The sequence below is a fragment of the Rhinopithecus roxellana genome, chromosome 20 (genome assembly GCF_007565055.1).
Source record: "Rhinopithecus roxellana isolate Shanxi Qingling chromosome 20, ASM756505v1, whole genome shotgun sequence".
NCBI classification, from domain to species: domain Eukaryota; kingdom Metazoa; phylum Chordata; class Mammalia; order Primates; family Cercopithecidae; genus Rhinopithecus; species Rhinopithecus roxellana.
This window is the reverse complement of record NC_044568.1, coordinates 41,475,642-41,495,014: the sequence shown is the minus strand read 5'-3', so window position 1 is coordinate 41,495,014 and position 19,373 is coordinate 41,475,642. Positions and strand designations below refer to the sequence as shown.

General features: G+C 45.8%; 1 protein-coding gene across 5 annotated transcripts in view; it reads left to right on the top strand.

Moving 5' to 3' along the window:
* USB1 (U6 snRNA biogenesis phosphodiesterase 1) overlaps positions 1-19,373 on the top strand; it is a 26,893-nt gene extending 7,520 nt beyond the window's left edge. For 4 of the 5 annotated variants that reach the window (XM_030924864.1, XM_030924865.1, XM_010365509.2 and 1 more), the window contains exons 3-7: positions 8,069-8,252; positions 12,264-12,317; positions 15,342-15,447; positions 16,988-17,071; positions 18,158-19,373. In XM_030924864.1, the coding sequence (XP_030780724.1) occupies positions 8,069-8,252; positions 12,264-12,317; positions 15,342-15,447; positions 16,988-17,071; positions 18,158-18,262 (533 nt within the window). In that variant the 3' untranslated portion in view covers positions 18,263-19,373. Of the gene's footprint in view, positions 1-8,068; positions 8,253-12,263; positions 12,318-15,341; positions 15,448-16,987; positions 17,072-18,157 lie in introns of those variants that run through there. The other variant, XR_004055406.1, reaches the window with a different exon arrangement.

The window sequence follows — 19,373 nt, the reverse complement described above, 5'->3', positions numbered from 1 at the left end:
ACTATCTTTTTCACATTGTATTGTTTTTGCTCCTTTGCCAAAGATCAGTTGACTGTATTGATGTGGGTTTATTTCTGGGTTCTCAATTCTGTTCCATTCATCTATTTGTTCACCAATACCACACTGTTTTGATTGCTGTAACTTTACATAATAAGTCTCAAAGTTGGGTAGTTTCAGTCCTCCAAGTTTGTTCTTCTCCTTCAGTAGTGTGTTGACTATTCTAGGTTGTTTTTTTGTGTGGGCAAGGAGGGGGGTTCTTTTTTTAGAGATAGGGTCTCACTATATTGCCCAAGCTGGTCTTGAATTCCTGGGCTCAAGCAATCCTCTTGCCTCAGCCTCCCAAAGTGCTTGGATTATAGGGATGAGCCACAGCACTTGGCCTATTTTGGGATTTTGCCTCTCCATGTACACCTTAAAATCTGTTTGTCAGTATCACCACATAATTTGCTAGGATTTTGATTGGGATTGCATTGAATCTGTAGATCAAGTTGGGAAGAACTGACATCTTTACAATATTGAATCTTTCTATCTATAAACATGGAATATCTCTCCACTTATTTAGTTCTTCTTTGATTTCTTTCATCAGAGTTTTATAGTTTTCCTCATATAGATCTTATACTTATTTTGTTAGATTTGTACTTAAGTATTTCATTTTGTGGGGGTGCTAAGTTAAACCCTGTATCTTTTATTTCAAATCCTCCTTGTTCGTTGCTGGTGTATAGGAAAGCAAATATACAGAAATTGACTTTTGTATGTTAACTTTGTACACTGCAACCTTGCTATATATAATTTATTACATCCAGAAGATTTTTTTTTTTGTCAATTCTTTTGGATTTTCTCCATAGACAATCATGTCATCTATAAAGAAAAACACGCTGGGCATGGTGGCTCACACCTGTAATCCCAGCACTTTGGGAGGTCAAGGCAGACAGATCACCTGAGGTCGGGAGTTCAAGACCAGCCTGACCAACATGGAGAAACCCCGTTTCTACTAAAAATACAAAATTAGCCAGCCGTGGTGGTGCATGCCTGTGATCCCAGCTACTCAGGAGTCTGAGGCAGAAGAAAGGTGGTGGTTGCGGTGAGCTGAGTTTGCACCATTGTACTCTGGCCTGGACAACAAGAGTACAACTTCGTCTCAAAAAAAAAAAAAAAAAAAGGAAAAACAAGCCAGATGTGGTGGCTCACACCTGTAATCCCAGCAGTTTGAGAGGCCAAGGCAGGTGGATCACAAGGTCAGGAGTTCAAGACCAGCCTGGCCAACATGGCAAAACCCCGTCTCTACTAAAAATACAAAAATTAGCTGAGTGCAGTGGTGCATGCCTGTAATCCCAGCTACTCAGGGGGCTGAAGCAGGAGAATTGCTTGAACCCAGGAAGTGGAGGTTGCAGTGAGCCGAGATTGTGCCACTGCACTCCATCCTGGGCGACAAAGCAAGACTCCGTCTTGGGGAGGGGGAAAAAAAAAGTCTTATTTCTTCTTTGCCTATCTGTATACCTTTTATTTCCTTTTCTTGTCTTATTGCATTAGCTAGGACTTCCAGTATGAGTTGAAAAGCCATAGTGGGAGGAGGCATCTTTACCTTGTTCCTGATCTTAGTGGGAAAGCTTTGGAGTTTCCCATCAGTTAGCTATAGGTATTTTTAGACATTCTCTATCAAGTTGACAAAGTTCCCCTCTATTCCTAGTTTTCTGAGAGTTTTTATCTTGAGTGGGCATTGGATTTTGTCAAATACTTTTTCTGTATCTATTGATAGGATCGTGTGATTTTTCTCCTTTAGCCTATTGATTGGATGGATTACATTATTGATTTTTGAATGTTGAGCCTGCTTTGAATACGTGGGATAAATCCCATTTAGTTGTGGAGCATTATTCTTTTTACAGGTTGTTGGATTCAATTTGCTAATATTTTCTTGAGAATCTTGCATCTCTGTCCATGAGAGACATGGGTCTGTAGTTTTCTTGTAATGTCTTTTTCTGGTTTTGGTATAAGGATAATGCTGGCCTCATGGAATAAGTCAGGAAGTATTCTCTCTGCTTTTGTCTTCTGAAAGACTGTAGATAATTGGTTTAATTTTTTCCTTAAATGTTCAGTGGGATTCTCTAGTGAACCGAACCCATCTGGGCCTGGAAGGTATTTTTTTTCCAGAGACAGAGTCTCATTCTGTTGCCGAGGATGGAGTGCACTGGCATGATCTCGGCTCACTGCAACCTTTGCCTCCCAGGTTCAAACTATTCTCCTGCCTCAGCCTCCTGAGTAGCTGGGATTACAGGCACCTACCACCACGCCTGGCTAATTTTTGTACTTTTAGTAAAGATACGTTTCGCCATGTTGGCCAGGCTGTTCTCAAACTCCTGACCTCAGGTGATCCACCCGTCTCGGCCTCCCAGAGTGCTGGGATGACAGGTGTGAGCTGCAGAGCCCAGCCGGAAGGTAATTATTTATTCAGGCTGGGTGCAGTGGCTCATGCCTGTCATCCCAGCACTTTTGGAGGCTGAAGCGGGTGGATCGTCTGAGCTCAGGAGTTTGAGACCAGCCTGGGCAACATGGTGAAACCATGTCTTTACTAAAAAAATACAAAAAAATTAGCCAGGCGTGGTGGCAGGTGCCTGTAAACCCAGCTACTCGGGAGACTGAGGCAGGAGAATTGCTTGAACCCGGCAGGCAGAGGTTGCAGTGAGCCAAAATTGTACCACTGTACTCCATCCTGGGCAAAAGAGTGAGACTCTGCCTCAAAAAAAAATATATATATATATGTGTGTGTGTGTGTGTGTGTGTGTGTGTATGTGTGTGTATATATAGATATGTATTCAATTTGTTTAATAGATTTAGGCCTATTTAGATTATTTCTTCTTTTTTGAGTTTTTGCAGATTGGGTCTTTCAAGGAATTATTCCAGTTCATCTAGATTATCAAATTTGTGGACATAAAGTTATTCATGCTATTATTTGATTAACCCTTTATTATCCATGATCTGTAATGATGTCCCATCTTTCATTTCTGATTTTAGTAATTTGTGTGCCCTCTCTATTTTTCTTAGCCCAGCTAGAAACTTGTCGATTTACTAATCTTTTTAAACAACCAGCTTTTGGATTTATTGATTTTCTTTATTGATTTCTTGTCTTCAATTTTATTGATTTCTTCTCTAATTTTAATTATTTCTTTACTTCTACTTACTTTGGATTAAATTTGCTACTTTTTCTACTTTCCTAAGATGAAACTTGGATGATTGACTTTAGACTTTCTCTCTTTTTTTTTTTTTTTTGTGAGGGAGCCTCGCTCCGTCGCCCAGGCTGGAGTGCAGTGGTGCAATTTCTGCTCACTGCAACCTCCGCCTCCCAGGTTCAAGCAGTTCTCCTGTCTCAGCCTCCCGAGTAGCTGGGACTATAGGCACACACCACCATGCCCAATTTTTGTATTTTTAGTAGAGACGGAGTTTCACCATATTGGTCAGGCTAGTCTCGAACTCCTGACCTCTGGTGATCCACCTGCCTTGGCCTCCCAAAGTACTGGGATCACAGGCGTGAGCCACCATGCCCAGCCTAGATCTTCTTTTCTAATATATGCATTTGATGCTATAAATATTCTTCTAAGCACCTTTTACTGCATTCCACAAGTTTTGATAAGTTATGTTTTCATTTTTATTTTGTTCAAAATATTTATAAAGTTTTCTGGAGGTTTCTTCTTTGATCCATGTGTTATTTACAAGTGTGTTGTTTAACCTCCAGGTATTTGGAGATTTTCCAGCTACATTTCTGTTACAGATTTTTAGTCTAATTTCATTGTGGCCTGAGATCAGACATTGTATGGTTTCTAGTCTTTTATATTTAAAGGGTTCTGATGCTTACTATTTTTCTTCAAATTGTATTTTTGCCCTCTAGTATGTCTTATAATTTTTCCTCGATAGCTGGACAGGAAGTACTATGTGAAAGGAACTGGTAAACAGGCCTGTATGAATGTGGTGGTGAGGTGGTGGGGGACAAGAATCATTTTGTACTCCTGTGATTGGGTCTCAATCTTTTGGTGAGCCGGTTCCTCTGGACTGGGAACTTCCCACATGCTTCTCAGAATTTTCCCCCCCTAGGTGGGACAGGATGGCCAGAAGGTGCTGCAGTTTGATATTTCACGTCCCCCAGGTCAGTTATGAGTCTGATAAAATGCTTTCAGGTTAGGCTGTAATTAAATAAGTTTCTCCAGAGGGCAGACCTTGTTAAGAAAAACTGAATGCTCCCGGCTGGGCGCGGTAGCTCAGGCTTGTAATCCCAGCACTTTGGGAGGCTGAGGCAGGCAGATCATTTGAGGTCAGGAGTCGGAGACCAGCCTGACCAACATGGTGAAACCCTGTCTCTACTACAAATACAAAAAAATTAGCTGGGCATGGTGGTACATGCCTGTAGTCCCAGCTCCTCGGGAGGCTGAGGCGGGAGAATCACTTGAACCCGGGAGGCAGAGGTTGCAGTGAGCAGAGATCGTGCCACTGCACTCCAGCCTGGGCAACAGAGTGAGACTCCTTCTCAAAGAAAAAAAAAAAGAAGCGGGGGAGAAAAACAGGATGCTCCTATATGTTTCCAAATGGTTGCCTTCCCCCTTCCCCAGCCAGAAGCACAGGATATTTTTTCCAGTATTCACTGCGATAACCTGGTAGACCTCTAGGAGGTAAACCTCACAAAAATGTGGGTCCCCCCACCGACAGAGTTCCCCTGGCGTTTTTAACTCAGATTTGTACACCCTGAGTCTCCAGCAGGTTGTCTTTTACAGCTCAGGTTTCCCTACCCTGCTGCTGGTTCCTGCAGAGCTTTCAGCTTGTTGTAGGTTTCTGCTCTGGTAATTTGTGAGTCTCTGTATTTGCCTGTTGGTCTCTCTGATTTGGGGGGCAGCAGTTTGCCCTGTGACCTCACGTCTCTTATACAGCTAAGAATAGTTGTTGCTTTTTCAGTTTGTTCAGCGTTTTGCTTGTTGTTAGGATGAGGTGGCGACTTCTAAGCATCTTACATGCTGGACCGGAAATTGGAAGTCTCCTGCTTATTGCTTATTAATTTCATTTTTTTGCTATAAGCGTGTGTGATTTCTATAACCAGAAACACCTATTTTTTAAAGAAAAAATAAAACTTTAAATTTTTTTATTTTTAATTTGTTGGGTACATTGTAGGTGTATGTATGTATGGAGTACATGAGCTATTTTGATACAGGTATGCAATGTGTAATTATCCCATCAGGGTAAATGGAGCACCATCACCTCAAGGATTCATAATTTCTTTGTGTTATGAACATTCCAGTTGTACTCCTTTATTCTAAAATGTACAGAAAATGATTGCTGAGTGTAGTCACCTGTTGTGCTATCGAATACTAGATCTTATTTATTGTATTTAACTATATTTTTGTACCCATCAACCATCCTCATTCTTCACCCTACCTGCCCCACCCCCACTATCCTTCCCAGCCTCTGGTAACCATCCTTCTGCTATCTCCGTGTGTTCAATTGTTTTAATTTTTAGCTTCCACAGATGAGTGAGAACATGGAAAGTTTATCTTTCTGTGCCTGTCTTATTTCATGTAACATCATGTCCTCCAGTTCCCATCTGTATTGTTGCAGATGACAGGATCTCATTCTTTTTTTGTGGCTGAACAGTACTCCATGGTGTATATGTGCCACATTTTCTTTATCCATTGTCTGTTGATAGACACTTAGGTTAATTCCAAATCCTGGCTATTGTGAATAGTGCTGCAATAAACATGAGAGTACAGATACCTCTTCGAGACACTGATTTCCTTTCTTTTGGGTACAAACACAGCAGTGGAATTTCTGGGTCATATGGTATTTCTATTTTGTTTTTTGAGGAACCTCCATACTGTTCTCTATAATGGCTATACTAATTTACATTCCCACCAACAGTGTTTCTCTACATCCTCACCAGCATTTGTTTTTGCCTGTCTTGGATAAAAGCCATTTTAACCGGGGTGAGATGATAGCTAGTTATAGTTTTAATTTGCATGTCTCTGATGATCAGTGATATTGAACACATTTTCATATGCCTGTTTGCCATTTATATGTCTTCTTTTGAGAGATTATCTATTCAGATATTTTGCCCATTTTTAAATTGGATTATTAGATTTTTTTTCCTATAGAGTTGTTTGAGCTCCTTATATATTCTGGTTATTAATCTCTTAGCAGATGGATAGTTTGCCAGTATTTTCTCCCATTCTGTGGGTTGTCTCTTCACTTTGTTGTTTCCTTTGCTGTTCAGAAGCTTTTTAACTTGATATGATCCCTTGTGTCCATTTTTGCTTTGGTTGCCTGTGCTTGTGGGGAATTACTTAAGAAATCTTTACCCAGACTAATGTCCTGGAGAGTTTCTCCAATGTGTAGTAGTTTCATAGTTTGAAGTCTTAGATTTAAATCTTTAAGCCATTTTGATTTGATTTTTGTATATGGCGAAAGATAGAGGCCTAATTTCATTCTTCTGCATGTGGATATCCAGTTTTTCCAGCACCTTTTATTGAAGAAACTATCTTTTTCCATTGTATATTCTTGGCACCTTTGTTGAAAATGAGTTCAGAGTAGATGTATGGATTTATTTCTGGGTTCTCTATTCTGTTATATTGGTCTGTGTGTCTGTTTTTAGGCCAGTACCAGGCTGTTTTGGTTACTATAGCTCTGTAGTATAATTTGAGGTAATGTGATTCCTCCAGCTTTGTTCTTTTTGCTCAGGATGGCTTTGACTATTCTGGGGTCTTTTGTGGTTTTATATAAATTTTTAGATTATTTTTTCTATTTCTGTGAAGAATGTCGTGGGTATTTTGATAGAGATTGTGTTGAATGTGTAGATGGCTTTAGAGAGTATGGACATTTTAACACTATTGATTATTCCAATCCATGAACATGGAATATCATTTCATTTTTTTGTATCTTCTTCAATTTCTTGTGTCAGTGTTTTATAGTTTTCATTGTAGAGATCTTTCATTTCCTGTTAAGTTTATTCCTAGATATTTTATTTTATTTGTAGCTATTGCAATTGGGATTGCTTTCTTGATTTCTTTTTCAGATTGTTCATTGTTGGCATGTAGATATGCTACTGATGTTTGTATGCTGATTTTGTATCCTGCAACTTTATTAAATTTATCAGTTCTAATAGTCTTTTGATGGAGTCTTTAGGCTTTTCCAAATATAAGATCAGGCCAGGCGCAGTAGCTCAGGCCTGTAATCCCAGCACTTTGGGAGGCCAAGGTGGGCAGATCACTCGATGTCAGGAGTTCAAGACCACCAGCCTGGCCAACATGGTGAAACCCTATCTGTACTAAAAATAGAAAAATTAGCCAGACGTGGTGGCACACACTTGTAGTCCCAGCTACTCTGGAGTCTGAGGCAGGAGAATTGCTTGAACCTGGGAGGCAGAGGTTGCAGTGAGCTGAGATCAAGCCACTGCACTCCAGCCTGGGCAACAGAGTAAGACTCTCAAAAAAACAAAAACAAACAAGCAGAAAAGACAAATAGATCATATCATCCTCAAGCAAGGATAATTTTACTTATTCCTTTCCAATTTGAATGCCTTTTGTTTCTTTCACTTGTCTGATTGTTCTAGCTGGGACTTCCCAGAAATACCTATTAAAATACTATTAGAAGTGGCTCATGCCTGTAATCCCAGCACTTTGGGAGGCTGAGGCGGGTGGATCACCTGAAGTCTGGAGTTCGAGTCCAGCCTGGCCAACATGGTAAAACCCCGTCTCTACTGAAAATATAAAAACTAGCTGGGCATGGTGGTGGGCACCTTTAATCCCAGCTACTCGGGAGGCTGAGGCAGGAGAATTGCTTGAACTTAGGAGACGGAGGTTGCAGTGAGCCGACATGGTGCCGCTGTACTCCAACCTCTGCGACAGAGTGAGACTCCGTCTAAAAAAATAAATAAATAAAATAAAATTATATTAGAAGACATAGACATAGACTGCTGTCCAAGTAATTTTCTCCCCAAACCCAGAGTAATAAGGACTTCCGTCTGCCTTCTGGGCTTCTTCATTCAGCCATGGCACCTTGGCTGAGAGAACGGCCCGCCCTCTTTACTCTTCTCCTCCAGATGAAGCCAAGGAGGAGTTCCTGGATCTGCTTGACGTGTTGCTCCCCCATGCCCAGACATATGTCCCCCGCCTGGTAAGGATGGAGGCGTTCCACCTCAGCCTGTCCCAGAGTGTGGTTCTGCGTCACCACTGGATCCTCCCCTTTGTGCAGGCTCTGAAAGCCCGCATGGCCTCCTTCCAGAGGTGAGTGCTTCCCTCTGCCGCTCCGCTCCCTCCCCTCCACGGCTTCTCCTCCTCTCCTGAGCTACTGTGGGCATTACCCCAGCAGGCAGGCCAGACCTAAAGATAGAACACGGCCCCTCTCCTGGGGCTGCCTGCTCTACTTCTTGTCCTGCGTGACCTTGGGCATGCCGTGGAAGCTCTTGACACCCCTGATGTCTTATCTGCTCTGTAGGAAAAGCCAGCTGTTTTTCTGTAAGCTCTTGCTCAGTATTTCCAGCACTTCTGTGACCAGATGTGTAGAGTTTTTTTCCGCACCAACAAATTATCCAACTCTACAGACACCCACTGGGTGTCCTATCATCGAACTCAATTCTGACACTAATAACTCAGGGTTAGTGCAGACTTCATAGGCTAAGGGCTCAGTCCCACAAGACTGTGCTCCATGTCAGAAACCATCTGCAGTGTTGAGCTCTCGGGTTACCCACAACATCTGTCTGATTTCACTACAAATCAGAGATTCTATGGACCCCCTCGTCAGGTTTGATCATTTGCTAGAATGGCTCACAGAATTCAGGCAAACAGTCCACTTACTAGGTCGCCAGTTTATTACAAAGGATGTATTAAAGGATACACATGAACAGCCAGATGAAGAGAGAGGTAGGGTGAGGTCTGGAAGGGTCCCGAGCATGGGAGCTTCTGACCCTGTGGAGTTGGGGGTGAGCCACCCTTCCAGCACATGGGTGCATTCTTATTCACCAGGGGAAGCTCCTCAAATCCTGTAGTTCCAAATTTTTACAGAGGCTTCATCATGTCGGCATGATGGATTATTAACTCAGTCTCTAGCTTCCCTCCCATCCCAGGAGGATAGCGGGTGGGGCTGAAAGTTTCCAGCTTCTAATCATGCCTTGCTCTTTCTGTGATCGGCCCCCATCCAGGAGGCCACTGAGAGTCGCCTCATCAGAAGCAAAGATGCTCCTGTCACCCAGGAAATTCCAAAGGATTTAGGAGCTCTGTGTCAGCAGCCAGGGTCACAGACCAGATAATAGAACAAAAGATGCTCCTAGCACCCCCACTGCTTAGGAAATGACATAGGTTTTAGGATCTCTGTGTCAGGAACCGGAGGCTGAGACCAACACAAACGTTATCATTTCACAATAATAGGTCAAACAGGTCATGGTAGTGGTGGGGGCTACCTCACTGGGGGCTTGTGGGGATGAAAGGAGATCATGGGTGCCCTCAGCACACCACTTGGGTGAAGGCTTAGTACCAGACCCCACTTCTGATTTTGTCTGCCAACCTGGGGCTTTTTTTTCCCCCTTACCTATTGCATTATTTTATAACTCTTTTCCTACTAGAAATGCATCTCCTGCTAGACTGGTCCAGATCAAAATCCTGCTCTTTCACGGAGGCTCTGCCAGTTAGCATCTCCTGCAGAATCCCTCCATCCAGAGATCAGTCGGTCCTGTGGTTGTTGACCCCTGGTGGTCATTTCACTCACCCTCATATGCAGTCATTCCTGTGTCCATCTTCCCTCCTGGAAGCCACATTCCTCCAGGCCAGGACTGTGGCCTCTCTCTGAATTACCCCACAGCTTTTCCCTAGTGCTCTGCTCACAGAGACATCAAATAAATGCTTGTGGAGTCATGAGGCGGGAATGAGGGAACCCAGAGAATATCCTTCTGGATCCTCTACTGTTGGTACTAGAAGGAGCCTAAGAAGCCGCCCAGCTGGTGGTTTTCTGACCCTGCCTTTATCAGCAGAGCCTTTTTTCAAATGAGGTGTTGTACAAAAGCCTGGTGTGTGCCTGTGTGAAACAGAAATAAACAGTCTTCTAGCCAAAGCCCTACTCCCACAGTTCAGGGGGCCATAGGCCCAGGAATTCCGTAGGGTGTCACTGCCCAGCTGGGAAACTGCTCAGTTAGTTGAACCCCTTCTGAGGGCCAGAGGAGGACAGGGTTTGTCCCAATCCGGTCACTTGGCCAGGGAATCAGGACTGAAACTCATCTCTCAACCTAGTCCAGCCCTCCCGCTCTTTGCATTGTCATTATCAAATTGATTGAGCCGTATGTATATTATCAGGACTGTCTTAACCACAGGTACCAGAAACCCAACCCAAAGTGGCTTAAACCAAAGAGAAATTTATAGGCTGGTATAACTAAAAGATTCAGAGGTAGCACTGGCTCATGCATGAGTGTACCGGGGTAACAAGATATCAGATGGCACCTGACTGTCACCATCTCAGCTCTGTCCCCTTCCTTTGTCACAATGATGAAGCCACCGCATCTCCGGGCTAATGGTGTACCAGCCTGGAAAGACAGCCTCCCTCTCTGATTGGCTTCAGCACAAGTCACAGAAATGACTGCCTGGTCTGACCCGGCTCCTGTGCGCTTTCTTTGGGAGTAAAGAGTTAACAGGCCCTTCCCCCTTCCACACAGAGTGCTTCCCTTATCCTGCAGAAGCAGCTTCCCTGGATGAAGGAGGAGAGCTAGTGCTGATGACTGGCATACTGCACCTGCGCTGGGAAGAGGCGTGAACTGCGCCCCTGCAGGGACGCCACGGCCTGGGCTCCCCTGCATACAGTGGTTCCTTAACTGGGCACGAGTCCCTTGCTAGGACTTCTGAACACTCTGCCTAAAGTCCATTGCAAGAAATTCTGATACCTGTGGGATGTATATGTGGCTGATTCCCTTGCTCACTAGGAGACTAGAAAACAGCACCTGGACTGAACCCCTGGGCTGGTTCCCTCTGAGGAAAGGATCTGTCGCTGCTCTGTGTCACGAGTGAAGCCTGGCCAGGTGTGGTCTCTTCAACTTTGATCATCTGGTTGAGCCTAAGGTGACCAAGAGTGGGCAGTGCACCCCTGATTCCGTTGCTGTGACTGAGGAGATGCTAAGCTCTGCTTGGCCAGCCCTGGGCAGCCTGCCTCTGGAGTAGGGATGGAGAGCCATCCTGCAACAGGAGGTTACCAGGAGAAGGGGTGTTGGTTGGGCACAGACATCCAATGTCCACTCCAGGATGTTTGGGAGACACCTTGAGAACTCTTCCTAAAAGCTGCGCTTAATTGAGCTCCTGGTGGTTCTGTGATCCCTTATATTTTCCCCAGAGGCAGAGAGTTGGCTGACTGACTTTTGCCCTTGTGCAGATTGTGAGACTCCCTAGCATGCTAGTATATTATGTTCCCTCAGATGGGGGTGAGCCCCTTGGCCTGGGGGCTGTAAAATGATCTGTTTCTATGACGGGACTTTCCACCGTGAGACTGCTAGTGTCTCAGAGAACAAAGGACAGAACCAGTCCAAGTCAAAGCACTTACCTGGCTGAGCCTGACTCTTTCTGTGTTATTGATCTGAGGGGTGGGTGGGTGGGGGCATCTGTCTCGATTTCACACCAACAGAGACCTATTTCCCCTCACTAAAGGGTCATAGGTGACAGCAAGGACTCTGGAAACAGGCAGACTGACTGTGCAAATCCTGGCTCACCAAATTCAGCTTCACCATGCCTCCGTTTCTTTGTCTGTAAAATGGGCATAATTGCAGGCCTGCTCACAGAGTTTTGTGAGGATTCGAGAAACGGATGTGTGCAAAGGCTTGAGCTCAGCCCTGGCACACGAAGAAATGTTCTCGTGATTGCTTAGATGAAATCGGAGTTGTCTATTTTTTTAAAAAACTGCAAGAAATGAATCAGCTATTAAGTGGTCCATTATCAACTACTTGATAAATAAGGCTTTCTCAGTTCCCATCAGTGAAGTTGAGATAGTCTCAAATTGTTTATCAAAATGAACTACTATTAACAAAGTAAAATTTTTATTAGCACCTGGATGATGTTGTGTGTTACCCGGACTGGGTGATTTCAAGGTCTTGTCCAGCTCTAATGTTTTAGGATTCAGTATACTACCTGCATAATGGGGTGATAATATTAAGTGCAAAATGAGTTAACTATATTTTCAAAGTGCTGTTTTTTTTTTTTTAACATAAGCTGTTTTTTTCTGCTTTTTTTCTTATGATTTTTCCTGAAATATGGTCTTCTACATTTCAGATTCTTCTTTACTGCCAACCAGGTAAAGATTTACACCAATCAAGAGAAAACCAGGTGGGTCCTCCCAACCCCCAATCACTATTAGAGGAAGATTCTTTGGTGCAAAAATTGAGTGCTTTGTTTCTGGACTTGTTTGTCCCATTTTTTGTTTGCTTTTAACCAACTCAATGACAACAAAGGCAGCTATCCCCAAATCTGAACCTTTCATTAAGAAAAATAGCTGGGAGATCCCAGGTGCAGTAGCACATGCCTCTAATTCCAGCACTTTGGGAGGCTGAAGCAGGTGCATAGCTTGAGCTCAGGAGTTCCAGACCAGCCTAGGCAACATGGCCAAACCCTGTCTCTATGAAAAACACAAAAATTAGTTGAGTGTGGTGGTGTGTGCCTGTAGTTTCAGCTACTTGGGAGGCTGAGATGAGAGGATCACTGGAGCCCTGGAGGTCAAGGCCGCAGTGAGCCACGATTGCACCACTGCACTCCAGCCTGGGCAACAGAGTGAGACCCTGTCTCAAAAAAATAAATAAAAAGGCCAGGTGCAGTGGCTCACGCTTGTAATCCCAGCACTTTGAGAGTCCAAGGTGGGCAGATTGATTACCTGAGGTCAGGAGTTCAAGACTAGCCTGCCCAACATGGTGAAACCCCATCTCTACTAAAAATACAAAAAATTAGCTGGGTGTGGTGGTGGGCGCCTGTAATCCCAGCTACTGGGGAGGCTGAGGCAGGAGAATCGCTTGAACCCTAGAGGAGGAGGTTGCAGTGAGCCAAGATCATGCCACTGCACTCTATCCTGGGCAACAAGAGTGAAACTCTGTCTCAAAAATAAATAAATAAATAATGACTGGGGGAGCATGTGGGGGGTGTTGCACAGAGATTGAGAGAAGCATCTTGGTTTAGTGAAAACCTGTGAAAGTCAGAAAACCTGTTTCTGCCCAGCTCCATCCCAGTTGTGGTGTTTGGTCCGTGTCTTCATCTCTGTGACCTTTTGTTTTCACACTGGCACACACCTCCCAACATCCATTGTTGGGCAGTTGTAAGGCTCAAGTGAGCCCCAAGGCCTTTGAAAAGTTAAAAGTATTAAAGTGTTAGATGAACATAAGAAGAAATGATTATCCTGCCTTCAAAGCGAGCCTCCCTGTCTGACACACTCACTGGGCCACCTTCTCTGAGCACTTCTAAAAAGGGCCTCATTTATTCGTTCACTTATTCCATGCTGCACAAGTTTGTTAAGCACCCACTTGTGCCAGGCATTTGCTGTATGCTAAGGATTCATCAGTGAAGAGGTAGACACAGCCCCTGCTCTTTTCAATCTCATATTCGGAGGGGAGACAGATAATAAGTAATGAGAGTGTTTGTTAATAACTGTGGTGTGATATGATGGTCAGGAGTGGGTAGTCTAGGAGGGTACCAGGGAAGTGACCAGGGAGATGGCATTTGATGGTGACCTGAGAATGAGAAGCCAGTCTTGGGAAGAGCTGTTGCAAGAGCTTCAAGCAGAGGACATAGCAAACTAAGTGACTCCAAGGCAGGGAAGATTTCAGCGTGTTTGAGGGGGCCAGTGAGGCCAACCCCAGAGAGCACGTGGGAGAATGATAGGAGATGAGATGGGCAGGGTTTGCCCATCCAGGGGCTGCAATGTCAAGTAAGGAGTTTGAATTTTCAGTATAATGGAAGCCATTGGAGGGATTTGAACAGAGGAGAGGCATGATCTGATGTGTATCTGGGGTTGTCAGTCTGGCTAGATGGTGTGTCTGTGGCCATGGAGTCTGGGGGCAAGATAGAAGGGAGCAAGACTGAATGCAGGGAAACCAGAGAGGAGCCAAGTGTCATTGTCCAGGTGAGGGACCATTGGTGGCCTAGATTAGGGTGATGGCCGTGGAAGACCAAGAGGTGGACACACTGGAGATACACTGAGGCAGAAGCAACCAAATTACCAATGGGGTGGATTTATGTGACGCAAGGGGAAGATGAACATTGATTCCTGGGTTTGAGGCTGGAACAACTGGCCCTGTTTTCTGTGATAGGAGACACTGGTGGGATGAAAATCAAAAGTTCTACTTTGTACTTGTTTGTTTGTACCTGTTAGGTTTTGCTGCCTATTGGACCCCTAGGTGGAAATGTCACATATACACATATACATTTACACATATACATATACACATACACTCCTGGGTGTTCAGGAGTGGGACCAGCTGGAGATAGGAATGTTGGCCAGTGTGGGAAGCGGGGCTGGGTGAAAACAGCCTCCTGGAGAGTGCAAATGGAGAAGATCCAGTGATCTTCACCATGGGGAGGCTGGAGAGGAGAGAGGGTGGCAGAGGACACTGAACCGGGAGACAGGAGGCAGGATTAAACCAGGACTGCGTGGCAGGTGGTGTCTTGGGAGCCAAGAGAGAAAAGGGTTTCAAGGAGGGAAGAGTCCACTGTGTGAGATACTGATGAGCAGGTACGAGGCAGACAGCAAGTGTCCCTTGGATTTGGTAACGTGGAGGTTGTTGGCAACTTTGACAAGAGCACTTCCAGCAAAGTGGGTTGAAGATGGGAGGTGAGAAAGAGATAGGGATGGTGGACAAATTGTCTTTTTGAGAAGTTTTACTGAGAATGGGATGGGGACTGGCTGAAGCCGTGGGTTCAGGGGAGAGTTTTTAAAGATGAGAGAGAGTATGTGTGAGTGCTTGTGGGAGGCGTGGCAGATGCCAGGAAGCAAAGTCCTTGAGAAGAGGCCTCCTTGAGGACAGGAGTCGTTTGTAGTTGGAACGATGATGGAGAATGGAGAATGGAGATGCAGAAGCTTCTGGGTTTGTGTCTTGGCAGTGGTGGGTGAAGGCATTCCTGGAAGGGTTACTAGATCCAGGAGAGGGAGGAGAGCTGTGTGGGTGAGAACTGGGAAAGGAAGGTTTTAGAGAATCTGAGGACTGAGAGAGTTGGCTCATGGAGCAGGAAAGCGAGTATACCAGGGAGACAGGGTGAGACCCATGGCCCAGGTCTCTTGGCTTTCTGCCTGGCTCCTCCTCGGCTGCACAGATGGCTGGTGTTCTCAGAGGCTGCATCTCATGCCTGTGTTGTCTTCCTCTCCCCTAGGACCTTTATTGGGCTCGAGGTCACTTCAGGGCATGCCCAGTTCCTGGACCTAGTTTCAGAGGTGGACAGAGTCATGGAGGAATTCGACCTCACCACTTTCTACCAGGTAATGAATGGGGCTGCTGCTTCTCCATTGACCCATTTCTAATGAGAATAAAACTGTCTTTAAAGAGGCCCTCATAAGAGGCAAACTGAAGACCCTTCAGAACCTCCCGTGTCAGTGCTCTGAATGCTAGCCTTCTGAGGATGCACACCTTGGGAGGTGAGGGCTTTGAGGTATAGTCAGATGCAGCCCACCCAAAGTCTACCATTTCTTAGAAATCTTGCTTTATATCATAAATACGCCCGAGATTTGTACCTTCTGCTCCATAATGTTCCCATGTTGTTTTCACATTTTTTAAGTAGATGTCCCTAATAATTTTTGGTCAAATTGACCCTCAGAGAAGAGTTGTAGCTTCACACACCTTCCTGCACCTTGCCCAGGCCATCCAAGGGCACTTGGGCTCTAAGTCAACTATCAGGGCTTTGAAGGGCCATTCGTTTTATTTGATGTATGTTTTTAAACCATGCTGAGGGAGATAAGTATGAATTTGAATGGAGACAATTATTGTTGCTTCAAAACTTGAGACTTTGGGGATTTTGTTCATGTCATCTGAAAAGTATGGTGTATACTGGAATGTCCTAGATCAGAATAGAGGGTGGATTTTCTTTCATGTCACAGATGTAATGACTCTCTATGATACTTCAAGGAAAGCCTCTGTGAATAGGACTGTCTTAGCTCAGGCTGTCATAACAAAATACCATAGACTGGGTGGCCTAAATAACAGAAATTTATTTTTGCACAGTTCTGGAGGCTGGAAGTCCAAGATCAAGGTGACAGTGTGGTTGATGTCTTTCTTTTTTTTTTTTTTTGGAGACAGAGTCTCACTCTGTCACCCATGCTGAAGTGCAGTGGCGCATTCTCAGCTCCCTGCAACCTCCGCCTCCCATGTTCAAGCAATTCTGCCTCCGTCACCCGAGCAGCTGGGACTACATGTGTGCGACACCACCCCAGCTAATTTTTGTATTTTTAGTAGAGACGGGGCTTCACCATGTTGGCCAGGCTGGTCTCAAACTCCTGACCTCAGGTGATCCGCCTGCCTTGGCCTCTCAAAGTGCTAGGATTACAGGCGTGAGCCACTGCGCCTGGCCAAGTGTGGTCGGTTTCTGGTGAGGGTTCTTCCTGGCTTATAGATGGCTCCCTTCTAGCCATGTCCTCACATGGTGGGGCAGGGGTCGGGGGCTGCAGGGAGAGAGCAGTGCCCAAGCTCTCTGTGATTAAAGGGCACTAATCATGAGGGTCCTGCCCTCATGACCTCATCTAACCCTAATTACCCCTCAAAGGCCCCATCTTTACATACTATCACATTGGGGGTTAGGGCTACATGAATTTGGGGGAGGGGACATGATTCAGTCCATGGCAAGGACCAGTCCTGTGCTATTTTGTCTGTGGAGGGTGCTTGGGATCAACACTGAGGATCTTGTCTCCCACTGGGCAGGCCAGGGATCCAGCAGGGACGTCACAACAGCTCTGTCACAGACCTGCTGTGATGGCAGGGCCTGCCAAGGTGTCCAGGTGACCGCCTGCCTCTCGTTTCCCTCCCCAGGACCCTTCTTTCCACCTCAGCCTGGCCTGGTGTGTGGGTGATGCACGTCTCCAGCTGGAGGGGCAATGCCTGCAGGAACTACAGGTGAATTTCCAGGGCAGGAGCACAGAGCGCACTGAACTCTAGAAATGACGGGACAGATACTGGGGAGGAAGAGGATGAGGCACCCAAACCCGAATCCCTGGGAAACAAATGACATGGCAGGAGACCCCAACACCTTCCCTTGCAACTCAAGGTGTGGCCCCTGGACCGGCAGCTTCAGCATCACCTGAAGCATATTAGCAATACAGATCTTTACCCCCCCTCACCCCCAACCTAAGAAATCAGAATTACATTTTAACAGATCTCTAGGGATTTGTGTGCACATTACAGTTTGGGAAGCACTGCCCTAGAACCCTGATCTGCGAGGAGGCTGCAGGCTTCCCTTGAAGTCCTAGCCACTTGCCCAGGGGTCAGAGGCTTTGGCCTGGCACTGGAAATGGGTGAAATGTACCAGGTGTAAGGAATATCCAGCCCCCAGAGTCTATCAAATTTCAGTAAGTAGCTGAAAGATTCCACTTTCCCATGTGCGTTCTTAGAGGAGAACCAGCAGGTTACATGAAGTGGTAAGTGGTGGCTGATACTCCAGCCCTGGATGGGGAGACAGTAGGGAGTGTGGCCATGCAGGAAGGTTGGCCTACAGTTGCCAACACTTCTGCTTCATAAGAGAAGCCAGAAACCTAGATTTTTACATGTAATCTTGTCAGTTTTCAAATGTCAGCAACTAATTTGGATGTTTAAAAAACATTTTGCAAGCCAAACCAAACATGTGCAGGCTGGATGCAGCTGTGCTCCCTCATTAAGGAGCCGCCTTGCTGTTGGCCTGATGTTGCTGGAGGTGGCAAAGAGCTCTAGTTTGGGCTCCGGCAGACCTGGGTCCCAGGGCTGGTTTTATTGGTTTCTGTAATCCAGGGCTCTGAGCATCTGTGTCCTCATCTGTAAAGCTGGGATGATAGGACCAACCTCAGATATTACAGAAGTGATCAGACAAGATCAACAGTGCAGAGCCTGGAGCCTGCAGCCTCAGCCTCGCCCAGCCTCTGAAGTTGGGTGAGCTGGTTTGGTTTGCAGTGCCCTCTGGGTCCCAGATGCCCCTTAATGTGACTGTCCTCCCCTGGCTGCTGTTTTAAGGCAATCGTGGATGGGTTTGAAGATGCTGAGGTGCTGCTGCGCGTGCACATTGAGCAAGTCCGCTGCAAGTCGGGGAACAAGTTCTTCTCGATGCCTTTGAAGTGAGCACCTGAGGCCTTCCTCCTCCAGGGCCCTCTGTAGACCAGGCTGAGATGGAGGAACCTGCTAAAATCAATGGAGATGCTTCTAGCCTCCCAGTAGGAGGTCCCAGCCATGCCTTCAGCCTGGCAGAAGGTGTAGCCACTCCTCATCCTCCCTGAGTGTTCGCTCTCGCTCTCTCCCGCTCTCTCTCTCTGTCTCCCGCTCTCTGTCTCTCTCTCTGTCTCCTTCTTTCTCTTTCTCTTCCCCTCCCTCTCTCTTCCTCTCCTCTCTCTCCTCTCTCCGCTGTTGTGGGTTGCAGGTTGGGTGCGGCTGTGTTGTGGTCCTTCCCAGAAACTGCCAGTAGAGGGCACCCTGGGCATCCTAATTCTTACTCTGGTTGTTACGCAAAGAAAATATTGGGGTCAGTGGTGAGCCCACCCACACTTGCCAGAATCTCCACTGTAGTCCCCCTAACAAACAGCCCTTCACTCCCTCTCCCACTTCAGCAATTTCTATTTTGATGCCATTGGCCTCAGATCAGAGTGTTTTAAATCATCACGCCCTGGCTTATCCCTGGCCAAGCCAGGACACGGGGTGCTTCAGTGGGTCTGTCACCCTCTCTCCTTGAAGCATGTCGCTTTTATTTATTTACTTTTACTCTTACCCTGCTCCTGTGCCAGCAGGGGCTACTTCAAGGCCAAGGTCCAGGATGAGAACTTGTGACCCAGCCTCAGTTTTCTCCACTTCTTTCTCCCACTTACCCTAGCAAGGTGCCTGGGGAGACTTGAACAGATGTTTCATTTTGGCCTGGACAGTGGCTGAAAGCCAGGCCTCCAATGCACTGTGACCTCTGGCTTCCCCAGCAGCTTTCCCAGAGAGGCAGAGGGGCCTTCTACAGCCTGGGTTCTCCTGCTCCCTCCTGCCTGCTGCAGCTGCAGCATTCTGAGGGGCAACGTGGAGGAAGGGCCAGGGATGCACGCGATTTTAACTTTTTCATCAAACCTTCCGCGTGGCAAGGAAACAGTCAGTCCTCTTCAGTTGTCTTCTGGATTTCTGGTGATGGATAGAGAAATCTTTTTATGTTACAGTTTTAAATGATGTTCAACAAATAAAAAATTACATTTTTTATTTTGGA